Source organism: Mirounga leonina, unplaced genomic scaffold (assembly GCF_011800145.1).
Source record: "Mirounga leonina isolate KUSES-001 unplaced genomic scaffold, KU_Mleo_1.0 Mir_154, whole genome shotgun sequence".
Taxonomy (NCBI): domain Eukaryota; kingdom Metazoa; phylum Chordata; class Mammalia; order Carnivora; family Phocidae; genus Mirounga; species Mirounga leonina.
The window spans coordinates 36,650,699-36,673,979 of NW_023270389.1; the positions used below are offsets into that span (position 1 = coordinate 36,650,699).

Below are 23,281 nucleotides of genomic sequence, written 5' to 3' on the forward strand. Positions count from 1 at the left end.
GGATCGCGGCCCGAGGGAGCACGGCTTGCTCGGGGGATCGCGGCCCGAGGGAGCACGGCTTGCTCGGGGGATCGCGGCCCGAGGGAGCACGGCTTGCTCGGGGGATCGCGGCCCGAGGGAGCACGGCTTGCTCGGGGGATCGCGGCCCGAGGGAGCACGGCTTGCTCGGGCAGGAGCTGCCCCGACAGGCCAGTGTGGTGAGAGCCCTTGGTCTGTTCTGGGCTCACGCCACCCAAGCCTGGCCTCCAGCCCCAAGCTGGCTGCCTGCCCGCTCCTCGCGTCTCATTTGCTTATCGCTGTTTGTTTTGGAGGCTTCTGGGAAGCGAGTCTCCACCTGAGGGAAATCTTTGGCTCGGGGACTTGTGACACCCGAGACTTTGAACTCTTGGGGACGCCCGGCACACCGTGGGCCACCTCCGGCCCCGGGGGTGGCGACAGGCTTTACCTTCTCTCAAGCCTCCAGCGCACCGTCTCTGCGTGGACGGGACCTGCTCCAAGGGGTCGAGGGGGGGTCCGTGCCGTGTGGCCTCCCGCTCCAGCTCAAAACAGAAATTATAAACATCTTGTATTTCTCCCATAATTTGTCTGGATTTCTTTCACCATGAAAGTTAACGACTCGGGGCATCTGGCTGGCTCAGTCGGTAGAGCACCGGGCGCGGGACTCTTGATCCTGGGGCCTGTGAGATCGCGCCTCACGTTGGGTAGAGGGATTACTTAAAAATAAAATCTTAAAAAAGAAAAAAAAAAAGGTAATGCCTAGAGGAAGATTATTCAAGTGAGTTGTGAACATGTTCTTGTGATGGCCAGTTAGCAAAAACCCCAAACACGCCCCAGTTTGAGAGGCAAGGATGGAAAAGTATTTTTTGTAAAATCTCTGTTCAGTAGAGAACTTTTAAAAGCACAAATTATCTGGCAGTGACTAATTTTTTTAATTGTGAAATAGATGGTAAAAAAAAAAACCCTATGATATTTGGTAGAATCATAAAAGAAGCAGGTTTCATATAATGAATTTGCAAAAAAAAAATAAAGAAATAAAACCCCCTCACATTATTCCCACCAAACAGAGATAACTGTTTTGGTGTATATTTTGGTGTTGGAGATATCATACTATATATGTACTTTGGGTCATGGTTAGCATTCTAACCTAAGCATTTCCCCAAATCAGTCGATTCGTGTTCATTGACATGATTTTTAGTTTTTAATGGCTGCCTAGCAGACCATTGTATATTTCAACAGAAAACTTTCTTCTTTTTTTTTTAACCGTTCCTTTTTGACATTTAGGTTGTTCCTACTTTTTGTTTTTATAAAAATATTTAGGGGCGCCTGGGTGGCTCAGTCGTTAAGCGTCTGCCTTCGGCTCAGGTCATGATTCCAGGTCCTGGGATCGAGCCCCGCATCGGGCTCTCTGCTCCGTGGGAAGTTTGCTTCTCCCTCTCCCACTCCCCCTGCTTGTGTTCCCTCTCTCGCTGTGTCTCTCTCTCTGTCAAATAAATAAATAAAATCTTAAAAAAATATATTTAATAGCCATCTTTGCACATTTATCTGAGTACATACTTAGGATAAACCTCCTAAGTGCAATTTCTGGGTCACGGAGTAAGAACATTCTAAGGCTCTTGGCATATCCCACCTTTGCTGGCTTCTCCCTCTGCTTCCCCAGAAACCATTCCCACTTTGAGATCAGATATTTGCTTGAACTTTCAATAATGTTATGATTTTGTCTTTATACATTTGAATTACACCCCATCTAGATTAATCATAACACAATAATACCAGCTATTAGTTATCAGGTAGGTACTATGAACTGGACACGAGGCTAAGAACTTTATACACATTACTTCGCATAACCCCTCATTATGCTACAGGCAGGAGCTATATCTCCTTCTTATTATAAAGACACAAATTTTGGATTTAACCTGGTACATGGGATGAGGTAGGGATCTAGTTCATCACATTCATCATATACTACTGATTTCCTTTTATATATAAGATCTCTTCCTGGGTTTCTTCTTCTCCATTGAGCTGCCTGTCCTTGTTTTGTTCCTCCTTGTTTTTATCACTGAAACTTTATAGTGTATTTTATTTATTAAGTTTTTTATTTTAATTTCAGTATACTGAATATGCACCATTACATTTGTTTCAGGTGTACAATATATATAATGTATCTTAATATCTGGGAGTACAGATCCACTCTGTTCTTTTCTCCCCAGCAATTTTGTGACACTATTCATCCATTTATTCTTCCAGCTGAATTGTTCCATGCAAACGCCTTGTGTCAGATTTTACAAACCTTAGATATTTTTATTAGAATTGCATCAAACTTATAAATTTGGGCAAATGGTATTTTACCATAGAGTTCTCGATGTGATGTTTTACCATATATTTAATGCCCCGCAGAGTAGCTTGGTAAAATTTTTATGAGCACTGTGCATTTCCTGTATACTTTACTTCTTGGTGTTGCTGTTGTAAATGGGACCTTTTGCATACAAATCTTCTGGCCTGGTGTTTACTGCATGGACAGCCTTCCATTCAAGGGCAGCAAACCCCTGATCTCAGCTCCCGGCCATGACTGTCTGGCAAACCCCAGGGCCCAGCAAGAGCGGGCTCCATCAGGTGGCAATGGCCACAGGCAGGGGCACAGAGGGGTTTTCGCTGCTTATTTGAAAGCAGTGATTCTGTTTGGGGTCTGTCTAGTGAAAAAAAAAAAACAAAAAACTGGACCTTCAGAAAAATGCCCCCAATGCTGCCAACACTTCCAGAGGATTCATGGACAGCCCCCCCAAACAGACTTAAGGACCGTAATTAACACCCTTGCATTAAAAGGATGGCCCAGGGGCACCTGGGTGGCTCAGTCTGTGAAGCATTTGCCTTCGGCTCAGGTCATGATCTCAGGGTCCTGGGACTGAGCCCCGGGTGGGGTCCCTGCTCAGCGGAGAGTCTGCTTCTCCCTCTCCCTTTGCGGCTCCCTATGCTGTGCTCTCTCTCTTTCTCTCAAATAAATCAATAAAATCTTAAATAGATAGATAGATAGATGATAGGTAGATAGATAGATAGATAGATAGATAGATAGATAGATAGATAGACAGAGATAGATTGATGGCCGGCCCAGCTACAGTTTCCTCTAGGTGGGTGGTGCCGAGGACAGAAGCCCTCGGGTCTGTGTGACCCTAGGTGACTCACTTCTGAATCTTTATCTTCTTCAGGAGAAACATATCCGCCCAATGCAGTGATAGCATCTTTTGGGGGTCAACTGAGGTGGTATTTGTGAAAGTGTTTTGGAATCCACAGTAACACAAGGGTAAGAGACCATTCATTCCAGGAAAGGGACTGTGACGAGGTCTGGCTCAGACACGTGGGGAGGCCATCTCGGTTTCTTAGAGAGCATTATCAGCTCCTGTGCCATCACCGCTCCCCGTGAACTTGGTCTTCGCCCTCAGGAGAGGCCAGTAAAGGCCTTTGCGGCGTTCTTCTGAGGTTACGAGACTGTTATGCTGACCCAGCTGAAACTATGATTGAGTGGCTGGATGTTGGAAAAGCAGCGTCGGGGCTCGTGGTTCACAGATATCAGTTTCTGGGTTGTTATAAAAATTAATAATTAATCCTTTCCTTTGTGCTGGAGAACAGCCGGGAGCCTTAGCGAAGTCTTGCACAGAGTGATTGAGAACAGGACCGGCTGACAGGGGCCCCGTGAGTCCTGGCTCTGCGTGACCACAGGCTGGCTCTCTTCTCTGACCTCCCAGGGTCCACACTATAGAACGAGGGGCTACATTCCATGAAAGTGAATTTGCCACTGGAAAATTCTGCAAAATATGGTAATAAACCCAAATCCATTACAAGAGGTTTTACAGGTCTTCCGAGTTGTCTTCCTGCTCCCAGCAGCTGAGGCCACCTGACCTCATGCCCCAGCTTGAACTTTGGGCTCTAGACACATCAGCCTGTGTGTGTGTGTGTGTGTGTGTGTGTGTGTGGTAGGGGTGGGGGTGGGGGCATGTCACCTGGGGAACGTCTTTCTAAATACAAAAAATGGCTACTCCCTTCTTCCCAGGATAAAGCTGAATAGGGGAGGGGATATGCCGCAAGGGTCTTGCCCCCATCCCCCATCCATACCCCACACTTTCCAAGGGTGAAGGGCAGAGGAGAGGGGGCAGCAAGGGGATTAGCAGGAGCATTTTGAACACTCCACTCTCCATGTGGAGGGTAGGAGGGAAGCCTTGTCCTGCTTTCATTCTCTCCTTGGAGAATGAGCCACATGAGGCATGGAATGCCTTTCTGAATTCCCAGCTCCTGGCTCAGTGACCGGCATACAACAAGAACTTAAGAAAAGACTCTTGGGGGCGCCTGGGTGGCTCAGTTGGTTAAGCGACTGCCTTCGGCTCAGGTCATGATCCTGGAGTCCCGGGATCGAGTCCCGCATCGGGCTCCCTGCTCGGCGGGGAGTCTGCTTCTCCCCCTGACCCTCCCCGCTCTCATGCTCTCTCTCTCTCATTCTCTCTCTCAAATAAATAAATAAATAAAATCTTTAAAACAAACAAACAAACAAAAAGACTCTTGGACAAATGAACGAGACCTTCTCCCAGGCTTTGCTTAAACCTCGTCATACCCGGCACGCCTGGGTGGCTCAGTCCGTCAGGCGTCTGTCTTCGGTTCGGGTCATGAATCCAGGGTCCTGGGATCGAGTCCCACACCTGGCTCCCTGCTCGGCGGGGAGCCTGCTTCTCCCTCTGCCTGCCGCTCCCCCTGCTTGTGCTTGCTCTCTCTGTTGCTGGCAAATAAATAAAATCTTAAAGAAAAAAAACCCCCCCAAACCTTCTCATACCCTTCCCTGCCCCCTCTCTGCCAATTTGGGTATCTCCTCTCTTTCTGACTTCTGCTCAAAATTCACCTTCCCAGGGTGCCTCCAACGGAACCCTCACCCCTTCCCAGTTCTGCAGCCTCAGCCCTGTGTCCCCGTGTCTCTGCTGATCCCACGAGGAAGCTGCCTGTGTATGAGTTCTTGGAAATGGCCCTACAGATAATTTAATGGGCAGCATTACAGATTATCTTCGTCTTGCTGCTACAATAACAAATGTACACACTCTGCCCAGATGAGCAAAATTGTGGCTTCGGTTTCCTGTAATGAATCTAATATTGTCACAAATTCCACCTGGTAGGGCAGTGAGAGAAACATTCAATAGGCTAATTAATTGACTGGTTTGGGTAAATATTCAGCGAATTCAAAGTTCAACACAAATGAGCCATTTCGGCTTTCTCAGTTCCCTTAGTAATGTGACTAGTAATCCTCATGCCATTGCTCAGGGTCGTGGTGGGTCCTTAGCTGACCCTCGCGTGGCTCTCCATTCTAGGTGGCCATCTGCCTGGTCCATAAGCCAGCCTGGCTTCCCCCGGCCCTCAACTATTCCACTACCAGAATTCTCAGTGGGCATCAGGGCACAAAGGACCCTCAGCTTTTGCCTTACCCCTCAGTCTATTCAGCTTGCCTCCTCACTCAGGGACTGCATCCTGGAGCTGGAAGGCCCGAACCCATGAGTCTGGCTACTCACGTCCCAGATGTGGGCCCATCTTCCTCCCATAATTCCCTGGCCAGGATGGCGGAGCTCTTCGGGCTGAAGCCTTGCTATCCCTCTCACCTGTGCGACCAGAGAGCGGTCCCCGGCCCTCAGCATCAGGATCACCTGGGAGCTTGCTAAGATGTGCAGGTGAGTCACAGGCCCCATGCAGGTCTGAGCAGCAGAATTGCTCCTGTCGCATCCTGGGCGCTTTCTGTCCTTGCCTGACGTCAGGCCCTATGATCTGGTCCTCAGGCCCTGGTTCTTGATATTCATGGGACCTCAGCAGTCTTGGCCCGACACATGTCACAAGCTGAATGGTGACTTTCTTTCTCTCCCTGTACTTACTGTAACGATCCCAATCCTCCCCAAGGTTTACTCTGCAAACATAGGGGTGAGAAAAGAAAGAGGCAAAGATGCAGAATGGTGAAAGAGACAAACACACCGACTGCTCCCCGGGTTCCGGTAGCTTTGGCCGATGTGGGCGTGCGGGATGCCAGCGGTCTGCGTGGAGTCGGGGACCCGAGGAAGCGCTCGGGGCCTCGGTGTTGCACGTGCCGCCGCCGAGATGTCACCGAGGAGGGTCCTCCTCTCTGTTAGGGTGTGAGAGCTCCTGTCACCCAGTGCCCGGACAGCTCTACACTTCCTGAGCAAGCAGGCACCTGCCTGTGTCTTACAGGCCTATAGGGGGTAACTAAGCACTTCCCCCTTTTTGCTTTGGCCGCTGGGAAGCTGCAAGTCAAATTTGTGGCCCAACAATGGTAAGTGTGTAATTGTGCGTGATCCCCACGAGTGGCTCATTCCTGCCTCCACGCTTCCCCCTGACTTTTCATATGTGCATTTTATTTAAAACCCATCTTTTCTTTATAAGCCACTCTCAATCTTGTCTGAAGCCAGGTGGAAGAAACTCACAGGCAGATACAGGTCTAGGTCCCTGACTACAGTTCGTCCCACTTAATCTTCACCAGGATCACAGGCTCTTTTTTCCGGAGGAGGAAAATGAACCTCAGAGAGGTTCGAGGCGCAAGCCGAGGGCAGCGGCTGAGTACTAAGTCCGGTGTCTCGGCTCTTGGTGTTCAGAGTTGCGCACCTGTAGGAAGCACGTGGACGTGGCTCTCGGGGCAGGTGGGCCAACACTGTGCTGAGAGGGAGCAGAGGAGAGATTCATATTGATCTGTCCTGGGACCTAGAACTCTCCACCAGGCATTATGGGGATTTGCCCAGCAGCCAGATGCTAGTGCGTAGGCTTGTTGATGCTATGTCCACTATTTCCCCCAGTTAACTGACCATGAAGCTTCTTGAGGGCAGAGCTGGGGCCAGTGATTCTGTGGATGGAGGAGGCAAACTGCTTTGTGGGAATGTGTGATTGTTTCAGTGCTGTGTGCCCGCCTCGCCCCCAAGGCCCTACGATCTTAAGGCAGATGCTGTGTGTTCCCCATATTGTTGGGGGCTCCAGGCAAGCTGGTACCCTCAAAGACTCAAAGTGAGCCTGCCCTCCTAGAATGAATTTAGGATGAATGCAGAAGATGACACAAGGCAGCTATTTAAGAATGAAGGAATTTATATGTACCAACAAGAAAAAAAATATTTTTAATTGAAAAAAGCAAATGAAAAAGCAGTGTATGTATTAAGATCCAATCTGTGTGTTTTAAACACACATAGTCATATGCACACACGCACACACACACACCCCACAGACCCCCATACGCAGAGATATCCCACCCCAATACCCCCTGTACACACACACACAAAAGGTCTTGACAGGGCTTGAAAGAGGTCTTGAAAGAAACCTCAAACACCAAACGATTAACAGCTACTTCTGGAAAGAAAGAGAGAAAGTAGAGTTATGGGTGACAGAACTTTTACTGCTTAATTTTTACTATATATACTTCCGTACTGTGAGAATTTTTTACAGAGTTGCCGCAGTTGTGGCCTCAGAAATGTAGGAGAGGAGCCTCGGTGAAGTAAGCAAGGGTGCCCCTACTGGCCCCAGCCTTTTGGGGGAGGGGGCAGAGTGAGCCAGGGTGCTGGGGAAGGCCGGCCTCACACCCCCAGACTCCATCAGCTAGCCATCCGCATGCGCGTCCACCTGGGAGGGCTGCTCTCCTCATCCTCCTCGCTGTGAAAGCCATCCGTCCAAGATGGATCCCTATTTTCCCAGCCACCCAGTCACGATGAACAAGCATCCTCTCTCTTGATGGGACACAGAAAGTCTCCTCATTCTTTTTTAAACGGCTGCCTTGTGTCACCTTTTACATTCATCCTCAGTTCATTGTAGGGGGCAGACTTCACTCCAGTCTTTGAGGGATCCAGGCGGCCTAGAGGAATGGACTTTGTCCTGGAAGGAGGAAGGTCACCTGGAAACATAAGATACCTCAGGGGAGGGCGGGCCGGAGTGCAGCAGAGGACGTTGGGCATCTAGGCTGGGCTTTCCAGGAAATGGGGCGCCAGGAGGAGGAATGGAAGATGCTGGGGAAAGGGGGTAAGGCAACTAGTCTAAAGCCATTCGGCCTGGGGTCCTACTGGGGTCACCTGAAAGCCACCTCTCAGCCTCTGTCCCCCAACACTAAGCTGTCTGTCCTAGCACACAGATCTGGAAGGCCACCGGACCCTAACCATGCCAGTTCCATTCCCACCCCCTTCCTTCGTCATGCAAATGTTGTGGGTAAAGCCCAGGGACGGTTACCATCATTATGGGAAACTAGACGGTTTGGGGACAAAACTGACCTTTTGCTGTCTTGTGCAGGCAGGCAGTGGAGGGTTATAATCAAGAACATGAGCTTCGGAGTCAAAAACAGTTCAGAAACCAGCTGTGCCTCTTCCCAGCTGAGATCTCTGAGCTTCAGCTTCCCCGTGCGAATGTGACGCTGATGATGCCTATTTCTCGGGGGTGGGGTGGGGGGTGGGTTGTGAGGATCGGGTGAAATGATAGGAATAAGACATTTAACCGAAGCCTGCCAAGTAATCTCTCGATAACGACCAACTGCGAAGGCTGCGGGACAGTGCGGGACGACTGGTCCAACGGGACCGTGGCGCCACCTTGTGGCCTGCTGTCTCACAACAGCGACTGAATGTCCCTCAAATCCAAAGACCCTTTTTTCCAAAGCAGACTGTGCTTGATAGAGCTCATTGTTGGAATACGGAACGTCTGTCATGGTGAGTGTGTGACTGGTGTCCAGCACAGCATCTTAGAAGGGTCTTAGAGTTGCCAGAGAAACACCCGGGAGGACTCTCCCCTTCCCGCCAGCAGAGAGCCCCTTCTAATCGGCTGTCATTGCCCAAATACTCCCAGACGCTCCCAGCTTTAGAGGTGAGCAGGAGGCAAGGTTTTATTAGCTTTAGAGTGGGACAGGGGATGCACCAGCAGGTTAAAATGTCTGTGCTTAATTTCCAAGTGTCTATTTTCAAGTTCTGTCCTATTGCGATTCCCAGTTGTGCTCAGCTGCCCCTCCCTCCTGGCGTGTTCTTGCCCTCTCCCCCCTGCGTCACTCAAAACTCGCCCTTTTCTCCCCCAGCCCCACCTAAACCCTAACCTACAGTCAGCCTCCTCCTCATCCTACACACTAATGACTACCTCTTCTAAAATCACACCCCGGCTCTCTCTGCGCCCCTTTTCTGCGTCATTCTGCTCCTTAGCACTAGCACACCCGGTATGGGCTTGTTTACTCTCTGGCCCCATTTGAATGGAATCTCCAGCAGGGCAAGGATTTCAGGATTTCTCCAGTACTGTATCTTCAGCACCTGAAACCCATGCCTGGCTTACCGATGGTGCCCAATAATTGTTGATTGAAGGAAGAAGGAATGAAAGTGAAGGTGGAGTCTGCGGTGGGGAGAACTCATCACAGACTTAAAAATGAAAAGAAAATTGTTTTCCTAAGGTAGGAAGGGAGTTTCCTAAAGAAAGGGCCGATTTCATGAGTGTGAGACCGGTGCAGACACAGGCCCCTCAGAAGGGCCCGGGACCCGGGATTTAAAGCTCTGTGCTCGCAATCTTGAAAGTTTGAATAATTGTATCTTTGGATGTATGTTTTTTTAAAGTCAAGTCTGATGGGACAATGGCACCTATAGGGGTTTAGAGCCTCAGATCGTGCGAGGGCCTGCCTCCCGCTCCCAGCTCCCCCACTCCCTAGGGCACCAGGCCCCCTCCAGCTTCCCCTCCCTGCCTGTGCCCTCATGCCCACTGCCACATTCTGCTCCCAGAGGGCCTGCACGTGGGCAAGGGAGAGGTGGGGACCTGTGGCCTGAGGCATCGCAGGGCGGGGCATGACGGAAACTGCCCCCCCAGTACCTTTCTCCCCTCCTGGGGTGGCAGCTCCACGGCATGGCTGGTGGGCGACCCACTGGAGGCCTTGACAGGGGCGATACAGTATCCCTTATCCAGGTACAAGGAAAATCCCAGCTTGGAGGTGTAAGGATGCTTAGGAATGACCTGTCTGCCGTACGTTGGGGCAGCAGGCCTGAGGGGGACATGCCTGGCTGGGCTGCTCCAGCCTGACATTAAGCAGGAGGGACGACAGGAGGCTGGAGGGACAACAAACGGGGCAAGCACCCAGCCAGGGGTCCCCAGACGCCAGTCACAGGGATCTGTGTGTGTCCCTTATGCTCAGCTTGAGGCACCCTCCCAGACGAGCCACAAAAGACAAGTTATAGGTCAATGATTTTACACATGCACTAAATCTGCTATTTGCATTTAAAACTGCCATGGCACTGGGGCGCCTGGGTGGCTCAGTCAGTTAAGTGGCTGCCTACGGCTCAGGTCATGATCCCAGGGTCCTGGGATCGAGCCCCACGTCGGGCTCCCTGCTCTGCAGGGAGCCTGCTTCTCCTTCTCCCTTTGTCTGCCTCTCTGCCTACTTGTGCTATCTCTCTGTCAAATAAATAAATAAAATCTTAAAAAAAAAAACTGCCATGGCACAATATAAAAGAGTGCTGAACTTCATGCTAATCATTTACAATGTTTTCTTTACTTTAAACATTAAATTACACCACCATAAGCAGAGAGACCTTGGAAGAAAGGACAAGGCTTTTCATGTACTTTTGATGGTATCTATTTCCTGCTTTTTGGTCAAAGAGCCTTACATTTTTATTTTGCACTGGGCCCTGCAAATTATATTCAACATTTATATCAAAGTGGTCCGATTCGGCTTAATCTGTGGGCATACCCTAAAGCCATGGAAACTAGTTCCTGATTGTTTCGATAATATCATTTGTCTTTGATGGAACTGCATGATCAACTGTGTAATAAACCAGCAATAAAAGAGCTAATATTCCCATTTATTATTAACCCTTCATAATTTGGTCTTATTTCATGAAGCCGAAAAGATTAGCAGTGCTAGGAAAACATCACAAACTGTGCGGGGCACAGCAAGCCCTGCTGATTCATATTAAGTCCAACACGTAAAAAAAGAATCCATCAAAACTAAGTTTCCCTCAAGGGTTGGGTATGTTCCAACAAGTTTTAGCCTGGATCAGATTTCTCAAGAGTAGCACTATTTAAAAAAAAAAAAAAAAGAAAGAAAGAAAAAGGAATGGCACTATTAATAGATATTTTGTGGTGGGCGTGGTCCTGTGCATCATAGGACATTTAGCAACGCCCCTGGCCTCTGCCCACTAGATGCAAGAAGTGCCCTCCCCGCAACTATTACAATTTCTGTCTCCAAAGATTGCCAAATGTCCGCTGGGGGGCAAAGTGGCCCCTAGTTCAGGACTGGCTTAGACGGATTAATGAGATGGAGAGTAAAATACCATCACAGCGCTCGTGAGTGCCTGCCAGACGGGAGTTCTCTCCTCTGCCTGCTAGTGCCCATGAACCACACACACAGACGCCCTGAACTAAGAGATCAACAAATGCAAGAGACATAAATATAGGAAAACTAAACAATGCTTTTATTTAGTGAGAAACAGGTGGTAAATGACAGCCAGCTGAAACACTCTTAAATAGAATAAAAAGGGAAGAATATAGACATCACAGTGATGAATTTCACAAAAAGTGACAGATTTCCACGCAGACCAACGGGACACTTAAAAGCAAGAGGTCACAGTATTCGTGGCCGATTTGTACCCAACTAGGTTCTCTAAGCTCAAGAACATTTAAAACCTTACATCTGGGCACCACAACTGTAAGAACACCACTCAGTCGTTTAAACCTTCTAAGTGCTATACCTGGGTACTTTTTTCCTAACATTATTTTCCCCCAACATTTAGAATGTCATGTTTCATGTTCCAGTAGTAATCACACACAGGATTAAAAGCCCCACCAACCAAGAAAATGTCATTCTTTCTATAAAGAAAGAAAAATTAAAGGTGTGGACATTTCGTACAATTGTTGCAGAACAACCAAAGCAATTCCAAAATATCTTGCTCACTATACAGAAAGGCATGGCTCATAGAACCAAGTATGTAGAGCGACAGCAGTTGAATATCAATCTTTAAAGGGTAGGCAAGGCTAAACACTGTACACAGCTCTGGGGCTCTCTGCTAGGCTAGCGCATGCCCAGAATCTGTCTGCTTTTCAGTTGGTAATTTTTTTCAATATCTGACAACGCTTGAGCACGGAGCTGAGCAGCGTGAAGCCTTTTCTTCAGGTCTTTGCACTTGGATTTGGAGGTGAGCAGACTCTCAGAATTCTCACTCCTCATGACGTTCTCTTTACTTTCCCCACTGAAATGAACTTTCTTCTTAATTATTGAGGATGGAAGATCGAAAAGTTCTTTAGAAAGAAAAGAGAAAGGGTTTTAAGTTCAACTCCTCCATATTTATCAGACTTCTCAAAAATATTTATTCTTTCAGTTCACATTTGAAATCTGGGGACCTGTGTGATTTTCTCTGGGATAGGAGGTTAGGGGCATGATGCTGGAAGAAATCAATTCATTTTTTAACCCATAGCATTGAAAAACAATTCTGGAATGTGCGAAGGAACGTAGTCTCTTAACAACCAACTCTTCTTTCAAGGTTAAGTGCATTGAGGATTACAGGCCACAACGTAAAACTTCTGGAAATCAATGTGATTTATCTCTATTCTTGAAAGCAAGTGCTATTCTACCTAGAACACATAACTTCCACAAAAGTAAGGAAGCAGAAGCTTTTTTTTTTTTTTTTTTTTTTTTACAGAGAACACCTATCGTTTTGGTTAAATACTCAAGAACACTTATTTCAAAGCAGCTTAATTGAGCAGAAACTTGTTTCAAAAAGAACCTAGGCAAATACAGCATGGACACGGTAATTCAAGTTAATGGTGTAGTGAAAAATGTGAATTGTGTTTTTTACATGAAGAAAAATGTACTTGAAGTGGCTACACCATTAGCTACTGACGGAACTATCTGGGGGTTGGGGACTTGCAGTTTTGAATTCCAGAAACCTTCTATTTTTCCTTTGTGTTCATTTAAAGGAACTATGTTCAAATATTTACTGAGCTCTTTGTATGGGACATTGTGAACCAAACAAAGGCCCCATTTTCGTAGGAGGAGACAGACCATAAACAAGTAAACAAGCACATAGGAGGAATATTTGAGGTGATATGGGGGGGAAATAACAATGAGAGAGGGAGACAGAAGGGCTGGGTGGTGTTTGCAGGGGTGAAAGCTGCATAATAAGGTGACTTTTGAGCAGAGACTTGATGCAAGGGAGGAAGTGAGAAGCCAGGTGTTTCTCTGGAGGAGATGCTCGAGGCCCAAGAAATGGAAAGGTCCTGGGGTCGGGGGTCGGGGCCAGGGTCGGGGCAGGTTGCAGAGAGAAGCGCTGCCTTCCAATTGTCTTGGGACTTCCCACTTCATACATCGTGCGTGTTCCAGCTGCAAAGCAGACTCAGTGGCTTTTGGACCTTGATTCTACTGTTTCAGAGATGTCCACCTTTATTATCACAAATATCTGTCTTTATAAACTGACAACGTACACTGTAAATCTGATGAATGGGGTAGTTTTAGAAGAAAGAAGTGTTTAGAAAAAGAATTCGTATTTCACTAAGTAGAACATGAGTTCACATTCCATTAAATAGACTAGGAGCATTTACAGAGATGCTGCTGCTGACTGGGATGATTTTGATGTATCACATTTTACTCTGATCTGAATTTTATAGCCCGAGGGCAGGGAGAGGCTATTTCCAACTGTCCTGAGTGCACAAGGGCACCCACTTGTCCCTGCTTTGTTGTTTATGACTGATGTGCTCAGTGCTTTTAGTGCTCGCTGCCGTCAAGTAGCTCCTAGCTCTGGGCAGGGGGGGGGTCCTTGATTCCTACAGCTCATTTTAAGTGTTCGCCATGACTCGCATCGAGGTAGACACACCTCTCTCTCTCTATGTATATATATACACACCTATTTCTCTATCCTATACTGAAACACATCATCCTGCTCTAGCTCTTTTCAGCCTTTGTTCGAAGACTCTCAGGGCAAGAAGTAAATAAGCTCTTTCCCTGGAGGAGCAGACCCGGCAGGACCTTCGAGAATTCTGGACAACGGGTTTGATGCGTGAATCTCACCCAGATAAAAATGTCTCCTCGCTCTACCACAGTGATCATAATTTCAGCCTATTTTGTCTTTGTGGGTGGCATAAAGAGAAAAGCTGGAATAAACATTCTAAAAATACTGAAATGGTAGGTAGCAATATTGAGAAAAACGATATTTCCAAAGAGATGATGCCCAAATTTTATAGAATTCTTGTTTCATTTACTTCCATCACTTAGCTCTCTAATGTTGTTATAACCATCAAACTAACTTAAGTAGGTTTTTTGGTCTGTTCCAGATACAAAACGCTGCCATGCTCACTGAAGTGACCGGATTCTCTCTCAATTCCAGATAGAAAGGACAGTCTTCACCCATGCTGCCCTCCGTGGCGGGAGAGGCCATAAGAACTCTGCCTAAGTTTCACTGGAAACTTCAGATACACAATTTTTAAAAGCAACAAAAACACTCTATAAAAAATAATTTGTGTCATAAAAGAAATTTAGAGAAAAGAGGTTTAGCGCTGTGCATTTTCTATCATCTTCAAGAGTAGATTAAGCTGGATGGAGAGTATCTGTGGACTGGAGAAGGCCCGTGCACCCCAGCTGCGACTCTCAGAGCACAGCGGGGGCACAGGGCCCACAGAGGCAGGGCCCTGTCTGCACACGACACGGAGGAGCGCGAGGAACACAAACAGCGCACGGAGATACCAACCAACCAAATTTCGACAAACACACGTTTCAATGTGAAGCGGTCTTAGCAAAGATCCAAAAGTGATGGCTTATTCTACAGTCGGTTTATCACCCCTCATAAGCCATACTTTCTGTAAAGGAGGTGGCACGTATGATCTGCTCACATGGCAGGAGTAAAATGCTGGGATTTCTGATTCAAAATGGAGAGAAATGTCGAGTTTTGATAATATACCGAGAGAAAAATCTGAAATGCACAATATTTTTAAGAATGTCCTCACTTTTAAAAACAAGTATAAAAAAACACACAGTTTGATGAGGTAAATAAAATTGAAGACGAAATCATGACGACTCATTGCCTCAAGTCTATGAACCCATGAAGTAAATCACTGCTATCACAGAATCATTATTTCCATTGAAATGTGTGTAGTCAATGAACTCCAACTTAAAATGGGAAATTTCATCAATTAAAAGGGCTACCAAAGCCCCACGGCACCAATACTGGTGCCCTTCCTTCCTCTGTGGGGCTTCTGTTGGCGGAGCCGATTCTCATACCTGGACCGCTCGCCAGACACAGGAACTTCTGCTCCTTCAGGAGGCTGTAATTCTTCAACAGACTTTCTGCCCTAGCCAGCTTGTCCTCTGCCAGTCTCTCCCGAACACAAAGCTCCCGTTCCTTCTCTTTAAAAAGGCAAGGGGACAAGAACGATGTTAAGCAGAGACTGTGGGTAGAAGACAGTTCACAATTGGTCATCGCGCCGCTTCTCATCACTAAGACCAGCGCACCTCACTGGCGCTGGGTAAGTTTTCTTACCAGAAACCCCGGGCAACCTGTTGTGCTAGGTTTTAATTCAGCACTTCAGTGTGTGGCGTGCTGTCTTAGGCTTTCTCATAAGGACCCGTTTAAGCACAAACACGAAGTTAGTATCAACCTTTGGTCATGTTGTCTGAGAGGAACTCATTTGGGAAAATAAACAACTAAAGTCATCTCTGCTCTCTACTGAGAATGGGCAACGGTCCGTTTTCTGGGCATTACCGGACCGCACAGAACAAACCCTCCTTCTTCTTCTGGATGAAGAGAAAAAAACCACAACTCAGTTAGGAGGTACTTCTTTAGATTAGCAACAAAGGCCATTTTTTAATCCATGGCCCAGAATTCAGAAAGTTCAGATTTCAGTTGCTGTAAGAAACTACAGAACACTGGGGAAAGTTTTAATAAAAGGATTGTTTGTTTTACAAAATCTTTTGATAGAAGCATCAAGAAAAGGTTTCTGGGTAAGCACAGGTTATACTTCCGCAGAAAGCGTATCTCAAGGCATTATACGACCGTCATGAGGAACAACCGTCATCAGGAAGTAAAAACGGACGAATGCGTTGGATGCTTGTAAGTTCATTTAAACAGAAACCTATCTATAGTCCGCACAGGGCATGAAGCTGCAGAAGCAAAATCCGGTGACCCGCGAGGGTGGCAGGAGACGGTCGTAATTCCCTCCCTCGTCCCTTAATGTTGACAAGAAGCTCACGGCTGTTACTACCCTGCATCGGGCGAAAACCTGGGTAGCGGCTCGTACTTGAGGCGAGTAGACGACTTTCAACATCAAGAACTCATTAGCACCTGATCAGTTAATCCTCATCAGAATGTTTTACGGACCCAGAACACCTTGCGCTCTACTGAGTTGCCCGAACGTATCGAGTCCCCCACGCGACAGGATTTTACACCTGGACTGTGCTGGATCAGTCACAGCAGAAATGGAAAGCGATGGCTTTTATTACGGAGGGCAGCAAATGCGAAAACCCTCTTTTACAATGGGAAAAAAAAATAGGGTATAAACCTATGAAGGAAGGGAAAGAAAAAGTAGCTCCTCAGGAACGTGTAAAGGCTACTGCGTTAGGGTCATCTCCGTCAGCAACCAACGGTCAGAGCGACCGAGCTCAGAAAAGGAGTCTCAGCAGGAAGGTGCCAGCACGCTTCATTTACTATTTTACAAGACGTACTTTGGTTTCTCAAGTATTTGGAAGAATGTTCTAGTAGAACACACACGTGTCAAATACTCCTTTCAAACAGTTCACACACATCAAAAGAACCCTCCAGAGCTCTCTGGAGCTCTGCCCCCATTTGGACTTACGCTCCAGCCTTTCTTCTCGAGCTTTGAGGGCTCGCTCTCGCTCCTGTAGCTGCAGTTCCTTTAGTTTCAGCTCTCCCAAGACAGGGCTGGAGTCCTGCAACTTCTCTGGTTCTAATCGACGCCCTCTTCTCTCGGGATTTCTTCTTTGCTCTTCTGCAACCAAGTCTGCTATCAAAGGATTCTCAAGAATTTCTTCAACAGAAGGTCGGTGGTAATCCTGGGGGAAAAAATGTTCAGTGTTATAGTCAGATTTCATAACACGATACTCATCCTAAAAGAGCAGGTCCATGAAAAACGGCATACATTTCCAAGACGAAAGGAAGGACTCCTTTATGGATGGGTCTTAAAACACCTGGTAAGGTTAAGTTCACTGGGGGCTTTATTAACCCATGAGGTTCTGGGTCCACAAGGTAATGCAGATGTGAGCTTACCTTTGTTCCCCCTTAGCCTTTCTAAAAAAAGTTCAATTCCTGAGCTGCTGCTTGGTGGCACTGTTAGGTCTGCTCTAAGGCACGGCCCGTCCTTGCATCTCTACTACTACTTTAAGTGAGATCCTCTCACTGACCTTCAGTCCTGTTAGGTCACCATTATCCTTCTTTGTAATTCCACAGCATTGAACTCCTGCTTTACATCAACCTGACCCTAGGACATCTCCCTCCCCATCCCATGGCCAGATTTTTTCCACCTAATCTCTTTATTTCCCCTCGATTCTTTCTAGCCAGCCCTCCCCAACCCCATCTCTGGTCTCTAATCTCTCATTTGGAGAGAGAAACAGGGTAATGAAGTCATTTGTGGCCCCTTCCCTTGCCACCTGCCACACTGAGGTAGACAAGGGAACTGAGGATTTGGAGCTTTTCTGCAATCTTGCTTTGCTACCATCTGTTAGCAGGGCAGAGGGAGGGAGGAGACATAAAGAGAGCACAGAAGGTAGGCCAGCAAGGAGGCACAATTTGCCAAATTTACATGTTTTCACTCGCGTTAACAGAGTAGATTTAGTTAAGGAAATACAGCTAATGCTTCTTCAGTCTCCATGCTCCAAGAGAGAAAATATACTACTCCACAATGTAATTGAGAGATAGAAACAGACAATATAATCTTATACTCTTTACCTTTAAATTTAACATCCTTGTAATAATGTCATTCAATTCATCAGAGTAACGATAGGGAATTCGCCTGAATTTGCCTTCTCTAATCTTCCCAGCTAGTTCTTTCTGGTTGAAAGCTGTAAATGGAGGCCTGGGGGAGAAATGTTTTTAATGTAAAAATGAAACTACGGAATAGGAACCAAATCAAAACCACAGTTTAAGCTCCAATTTGTATATATGCTTCTTCTGGGATTGTTCTCCTCAGCTAAGTTGCCCAACCTTGGCATTAGACATCTAGGGTCATATATTTGTTAGGGGGGCTGTCCTATGCATCCTACTACGTTTTGCAGTATTGCTGGGCCTCTATTCATGAGATGCCAGTAGCTGTCCCTAGCTGTGACATCCAAAAATGTCTCCAGACATTATCAAATGTCCCATGGAGGGCAAAACTGTATCCCCACTCCCTGGCTGAGAACAGTGCTCTATAGTTTAGAAGGGAAAAAAAAAAAAGGAAAAGAATGGGAGCTCTTTCTTGTTCTCCAGACCCCCAGACCTCTCCCCTAGATTTCTGTTTCATTTCCATAGGCCTGACCTATGTGCTCTCCCCTTGAGCTAAGCATCAGTCTAGCAAGGGATGCATCTAGCCAGGTTAAAAGTGTGAACCAGCCTCAGGGCTGGTTCTAATTTGCAAATAATTTTTTAACCTGCCCATCTATCTTAATTTTAACCCAAGGTATGAGTCTTTCAGACTTGAATACATATGGACGCTCAAAAAGCTGAACCCAGTGAAAGGTGACAAGCCTCTGTGACTGTAAACTTCAGACCAGAAATCTGTCTTCATCATACTTACATTAATGCACACAATTCATACAGCAAACAACCTAGTGACCAGATATCTGATTTCTCATTGTAGGACATGCGATTCATTTGTTCCTAAAGGGGGAGAAAAGGGTAAAAATGTAAGAAGAGCTAAAAGTTTATATTGTTTTAAAACTTAAAAAATGACGTGAGACAAAAATGGAAATTTTAAGTTTGGTAATATTGACCCAGAGCAAAAAAAAAAAAAGGAAAAAATTTTATATTATAAATATTTTATATCTGTAACAAAAATATCAAATGCAAAAGGCTCATTCAGTTTATGTCAGATCTTGTATCATAATAACAAAAGATAGTACTTTGTATTTTATCTTCAAATTTATAATGGAGAAAAGGTAATGATCTTATCCTAATATACTTTGTCCCATATAAATCAATCACTTATTTTTCATTCACAAATGTTATTGTGTTACAAGAGATCAGGTGCTGATAATTCAAACCTCTACCCTCAAGGCATTCATAATCTAGAAACTCCATTTTAAAAGAACCAGAGAAAATTTCAGAATAACCAAAACATATATCTGGCCCACATTTAAGTGATATAGACATAAAATGGCTAATTGAATTATCCATTTATATATTTTCCCCTTAGTCCACAGTATAAATCACAGTATCAACTACGATTCTCATTTTCTAGTTTAATCATTTGCCTGTCTCCCACACATACAGTAATAGTCTACCATAGTTCTTATTCTCAAGAGGGCACAGAATCAAGTACCAAAACCTTCAGGAAGCTTCTTAGTGTTTTAAACTCCCAGCAGGTGAGTCTGATACCACTTCCTGACAATTAATGCATTAGGGAGGGATGCACTGATCTGATTACAAGGGCAGGAGGGAAAAGGAACAAAAGAATTACACAGGTTTCAAAATTTTCCAAGAACCACTTCTGGATAATTTTCCTTTATGTTAAAGGCTTTTCTATTTGGAATCTGATACACTGAGAAAATGACACAGTTCTGGCAATGTCTAATCTTAGTCAAAAAACTGTTAATTTGCAAAGTTTTATACTATAGTCAGATTGGTGAAAATAACTCAAAAAGATTTGGAAAATCCTGGAAATGTTTATGAACGGCTAAAAAAAAAAAGTGAATAAATCTCCATCTTGATCTGCTCAGATTTCATATACAACACATCGGTGAGAGCACATACTGCTGCAAGCTTTTCAAGAGCCACCAGGTAGGGGCGCCTGGGGGGCTCAGTTGTTGAGCGTCTGCCTTCGGCTCAGGTCATGGTCCCAGGGTCCTGGGATCGAGCCCTGCATCCGGCTCCCTGCTCAGCGGGGAGCCTGCTTCTCCCTCTCCCACTCCCCCTGCTTGTGTTCCCTCTCTCGCTGTGTCTCTGTCAAATAAATAAATAAAATCTTAAAAAAAAAAAAAAAAGGGCCACCAGGTAATATCTAGACAGTCATAAACAGTTCATATCCTTTTCTCTGGCAATTTTGTTCTGAGAGCCACATGCCAAGGAAATAACCAAAAAGGAAGAAAGAACAATTCACACAAAGGCATGCAGAGCAGGGCTCCTTAGAAGGGTAAGAAATGTTGGAAACAAAATATCCAGCAACAGAGGGAAGGGATACATAAGGTGGGTGGGCTTCAGCTCCATTGCCAGAAAGGCAACAAAAAAAACACACAAGTACACGGAGTTAACACTTTAAAAACATGTTCTCTGAAGTGAGATCTGAATCTCCATGCACAAGAATCATCTAGAGAGTCTGTTAAAAGGCAGAGTCCAAAATGAAAAGTGGAAGGGGGGTGGAGGGAAGCAGAGTGCAAGAACCGGGTTTGGGGCCCAGGACTCTGCATTTTAAACAAACCCTCCAAATAAGTCCAAGCTGGTGTACAGGACCCATGGCACTTTGGGAAATGTTGCTCTTGAGGCCAGAGACAAAACCCATTTCATCTTTGTAATCCCAGCACTTGGCACATGAAAGTCATTCAATAAAAGCTTCTCTTTAGGGGCGCCTGGGTGGCTCAGTCGGTTAAGGGTCTGACTCTTGGTTTCAGCTCGGGTCATGATCTCAGGGTCCTGGGATTGAGCTTTGAGTTGAGCTCTGCACTCAGCTGGGAATCTGCTTGAGATTCTCTCCCTCTCCCTCCGCCCCTCCCTCCGCCCCTCCCTCCACTCATGCACTTGCATGCTCGCTCTCTCAAATAAATAAATAAATCTTAAAAAAAAAAAAAAGCTTCACTTTAATTACTCATATAGAGGAATTTAACAGTTTGATGATCCATCTGGAAAAATGTAAATTTAAAATGAGCACCATTATTAATTCTTGGCTGTTGTATATTACTAAGCAAACAAATGAACAAAACCTCAATTTTCCTGCATTTGAATGCTTAGCATTAGGATGTTTAAAAAGTATCTAAATTCTGAAGTACTTACAGGAGACATGTAATAGGGTGTGCCAACAAATGTTTTTGCAAAACTCGTATCATGGTTTAATATTCTAGCTAGCCCAAAGTCCCCAAGCTTAACGTTTTGCTTGCCATCCAGAAAAACGTTGGCTGGTTTCAGATCCCGATGCAGCACGGTATGGCCACCATCGCTTCGTCTGTGACATTCCTTTAGGGCCAGAGTCAACTGAGTCATCACTCGAAGAACAAACTCTTCATCTAAGTATTGTCTGAAACCAAAGCAGTTATACAGCATATAACTTCTGAACAAAACCGTTAAAAAGATGGGATAATGTGAAGTATCTAGTTTTCAAAGTGTACAAATAGGGAAATAAACTCTTATTTTCAATATGAGATATGGGTGTTGATTCACCAGGGATTTTCTAAAGTACTGAGGATCCACTAAACAAATACAAGTACAATCTCCCACATTACTAAGTACTTGATCCCCAATCCTACAACAGGGTGCTTAACAGAAATGAAACTTGGCCCATTCTCAGCTTAAGTTTAAAAGATTAATTTACCTTTCCTTTGTTCCCTTTGTAATTACGCTAGCCAGGTCCCCTCCTTCGCAATATTCCATTACAATGTACAGTGTTGTGTTGGTTCGGTCAATAATTCGATCATAGTAACGGACAATGTTTGGATGTTTCAGTTCACGAAGTAAATTCACTTCAGAAACAAGCATCTGTTTCTCAACTTCTGTCATGGAGCCATAGTCAAGTTCTTTCCAAACTAATATCTGAAGTAAGAATTTCCAAGGTATGAATGAACTCATTGTACTCAAAGACAAAGAATGAACATTCTAAAATTTAAAAATTTTTAAAAAGTCACTTCTCTATTAAATAGCTCACACGGTCATTATCATCTAATTTAGTTCAATGAACTTAGGAACCCCTGCGTCTATTTCCATAACTTTGCCCTAAATTTCAAGCAGTAAATGATGCAATGGGAGAGAGGGGGATGAGGCACATTAGGCCTCCTCCAACACCCTACCCTCAGTTGCTTTGTGGCAGGTTGGTAGAAGGTACTTTGGTCAAAGCTGGAGCAGAGGTAGTCAAAGTTCCTAATCATTCCAACCAGTCAAACTTTTCCAGGGTGAGAGACCTTGTAGAGATCTTGTAAAGATCCCTCCATCAGCAGTCAGGCAGTTTCCTCTCCATTGTTTCTTCCTGTATAAGATCTACCCACACAACTGGGAAATAAGAATCCAATAATCCGAAGAATGGGTATTTTAAATGAGTTCTGGCTGCACGACAAAATCTCCAGGTTCTGCTGGCCCTGCCTCTTTCCCATGTCCAAGAGGACTGCTCTGAAAAGACCTCAAGACTCAGCTACCTGTCACTCACTAATGGGAGGCCCTTAGCAAGTCAAAGCAGGAAAAAGGAGGAAAAGGGAAGAGAAAGGAAAAAATAGAGAGAGAGATCTCAAAAGACGCAGTCTCCCAGCTCTTGAGCGACCCAGGGCAGACACAGACCTGGAAGAGACGAACTCTTCCAGGCACCCCGCCTTGGAGACCCACAGCCCCAGGCCTCTCGCTCCCCCGCCATCCCAGGGGCCGAGGACGCTCGCCGTAACCGCTGCAGGGGCGGAGACAGGGCGGTGGCCCGCGCTCACCTTGCCGTCGCTCTTCCTCCGGATCTTCTGGCAGCGGCCATAGGAGCCCGTGCCAATGGTGTACAGCACCTCGTAGTCCTCCGCCCGAGTGGGCATGGCGCGGCCCGCCGCAGGTCTCCTGCAGGTCGCTCCGCCGGCTCGGACTGCGAGCCACACTACCTATCTAGCCGCTCCAGTCTCCAGCCCGGTTTAACCGACGCGGGCCCTGTCCTGGCAGCCTATTGGCCCGCGGTGAAGTCGCTTCGCCTCTCTGATTGGTTGAAAGAACACAACATCCTAGGCATCTTGGGAAAGGCGTATCGCTGGGCAACCGCGTCGGCGTCGCTGTCGGCGTCGGCCTCCCCTCCCCCGCCCCGCCCCGCGCCCTCGTCGGGAGAAAGGGGTGGAGCTAAACCAAAAGGAGGCGGGGGATAGAAAGCGGGTGTAGGCGGGTCTCCGCAAGTCTGTCCCTCCCGCTGAGGTCGCCAAGGTAATCGAAGTCCGGAGACCTCTCCTTGGGTTTCTTTGCACGCTGCC

At 46.2% G+C, this 23,281-nt stretch overlaps 1 protein-coding gene across 1 annotated transcript; it reads right to left on the reverse strand.

The window, feature by feature from the left end:
- Positions 1 to 11,415: 11,415 nt before the first annotated feature.
- NEK2 (NIMA related kinase 2) lies at positions 11,416 to 23,074 on the reverse strand. The gene is made up of 8 exons (XM_035010492.1): positions 22,766 to 23,074; positions 21,673 to 21,890; positions 21,138 to 21,378; positions 18,730 to 18,812; positions 17,904 to 18,030; positions 16,795 to 17,011; positions 15,224 to 15,349; positions 11,416 to 12,252 (listed from the first exon to the last, which is right to left on the reverse strand). Exons 1-8 carry the CDS (start codon positions 22,859 to 22,861, stop codon positions 12,026 to 12,028), a joined length of 1,335 nt encoding a protein of 444 aa, XP_034866383.1. The 5' UTR covers positions 22,862 to 23,074; the 3' UTR covers positions 11,416 to 12,025.
- Between the last annotated feature and the right edge of the window lie 207 nt (positions 23,075 to 23,281).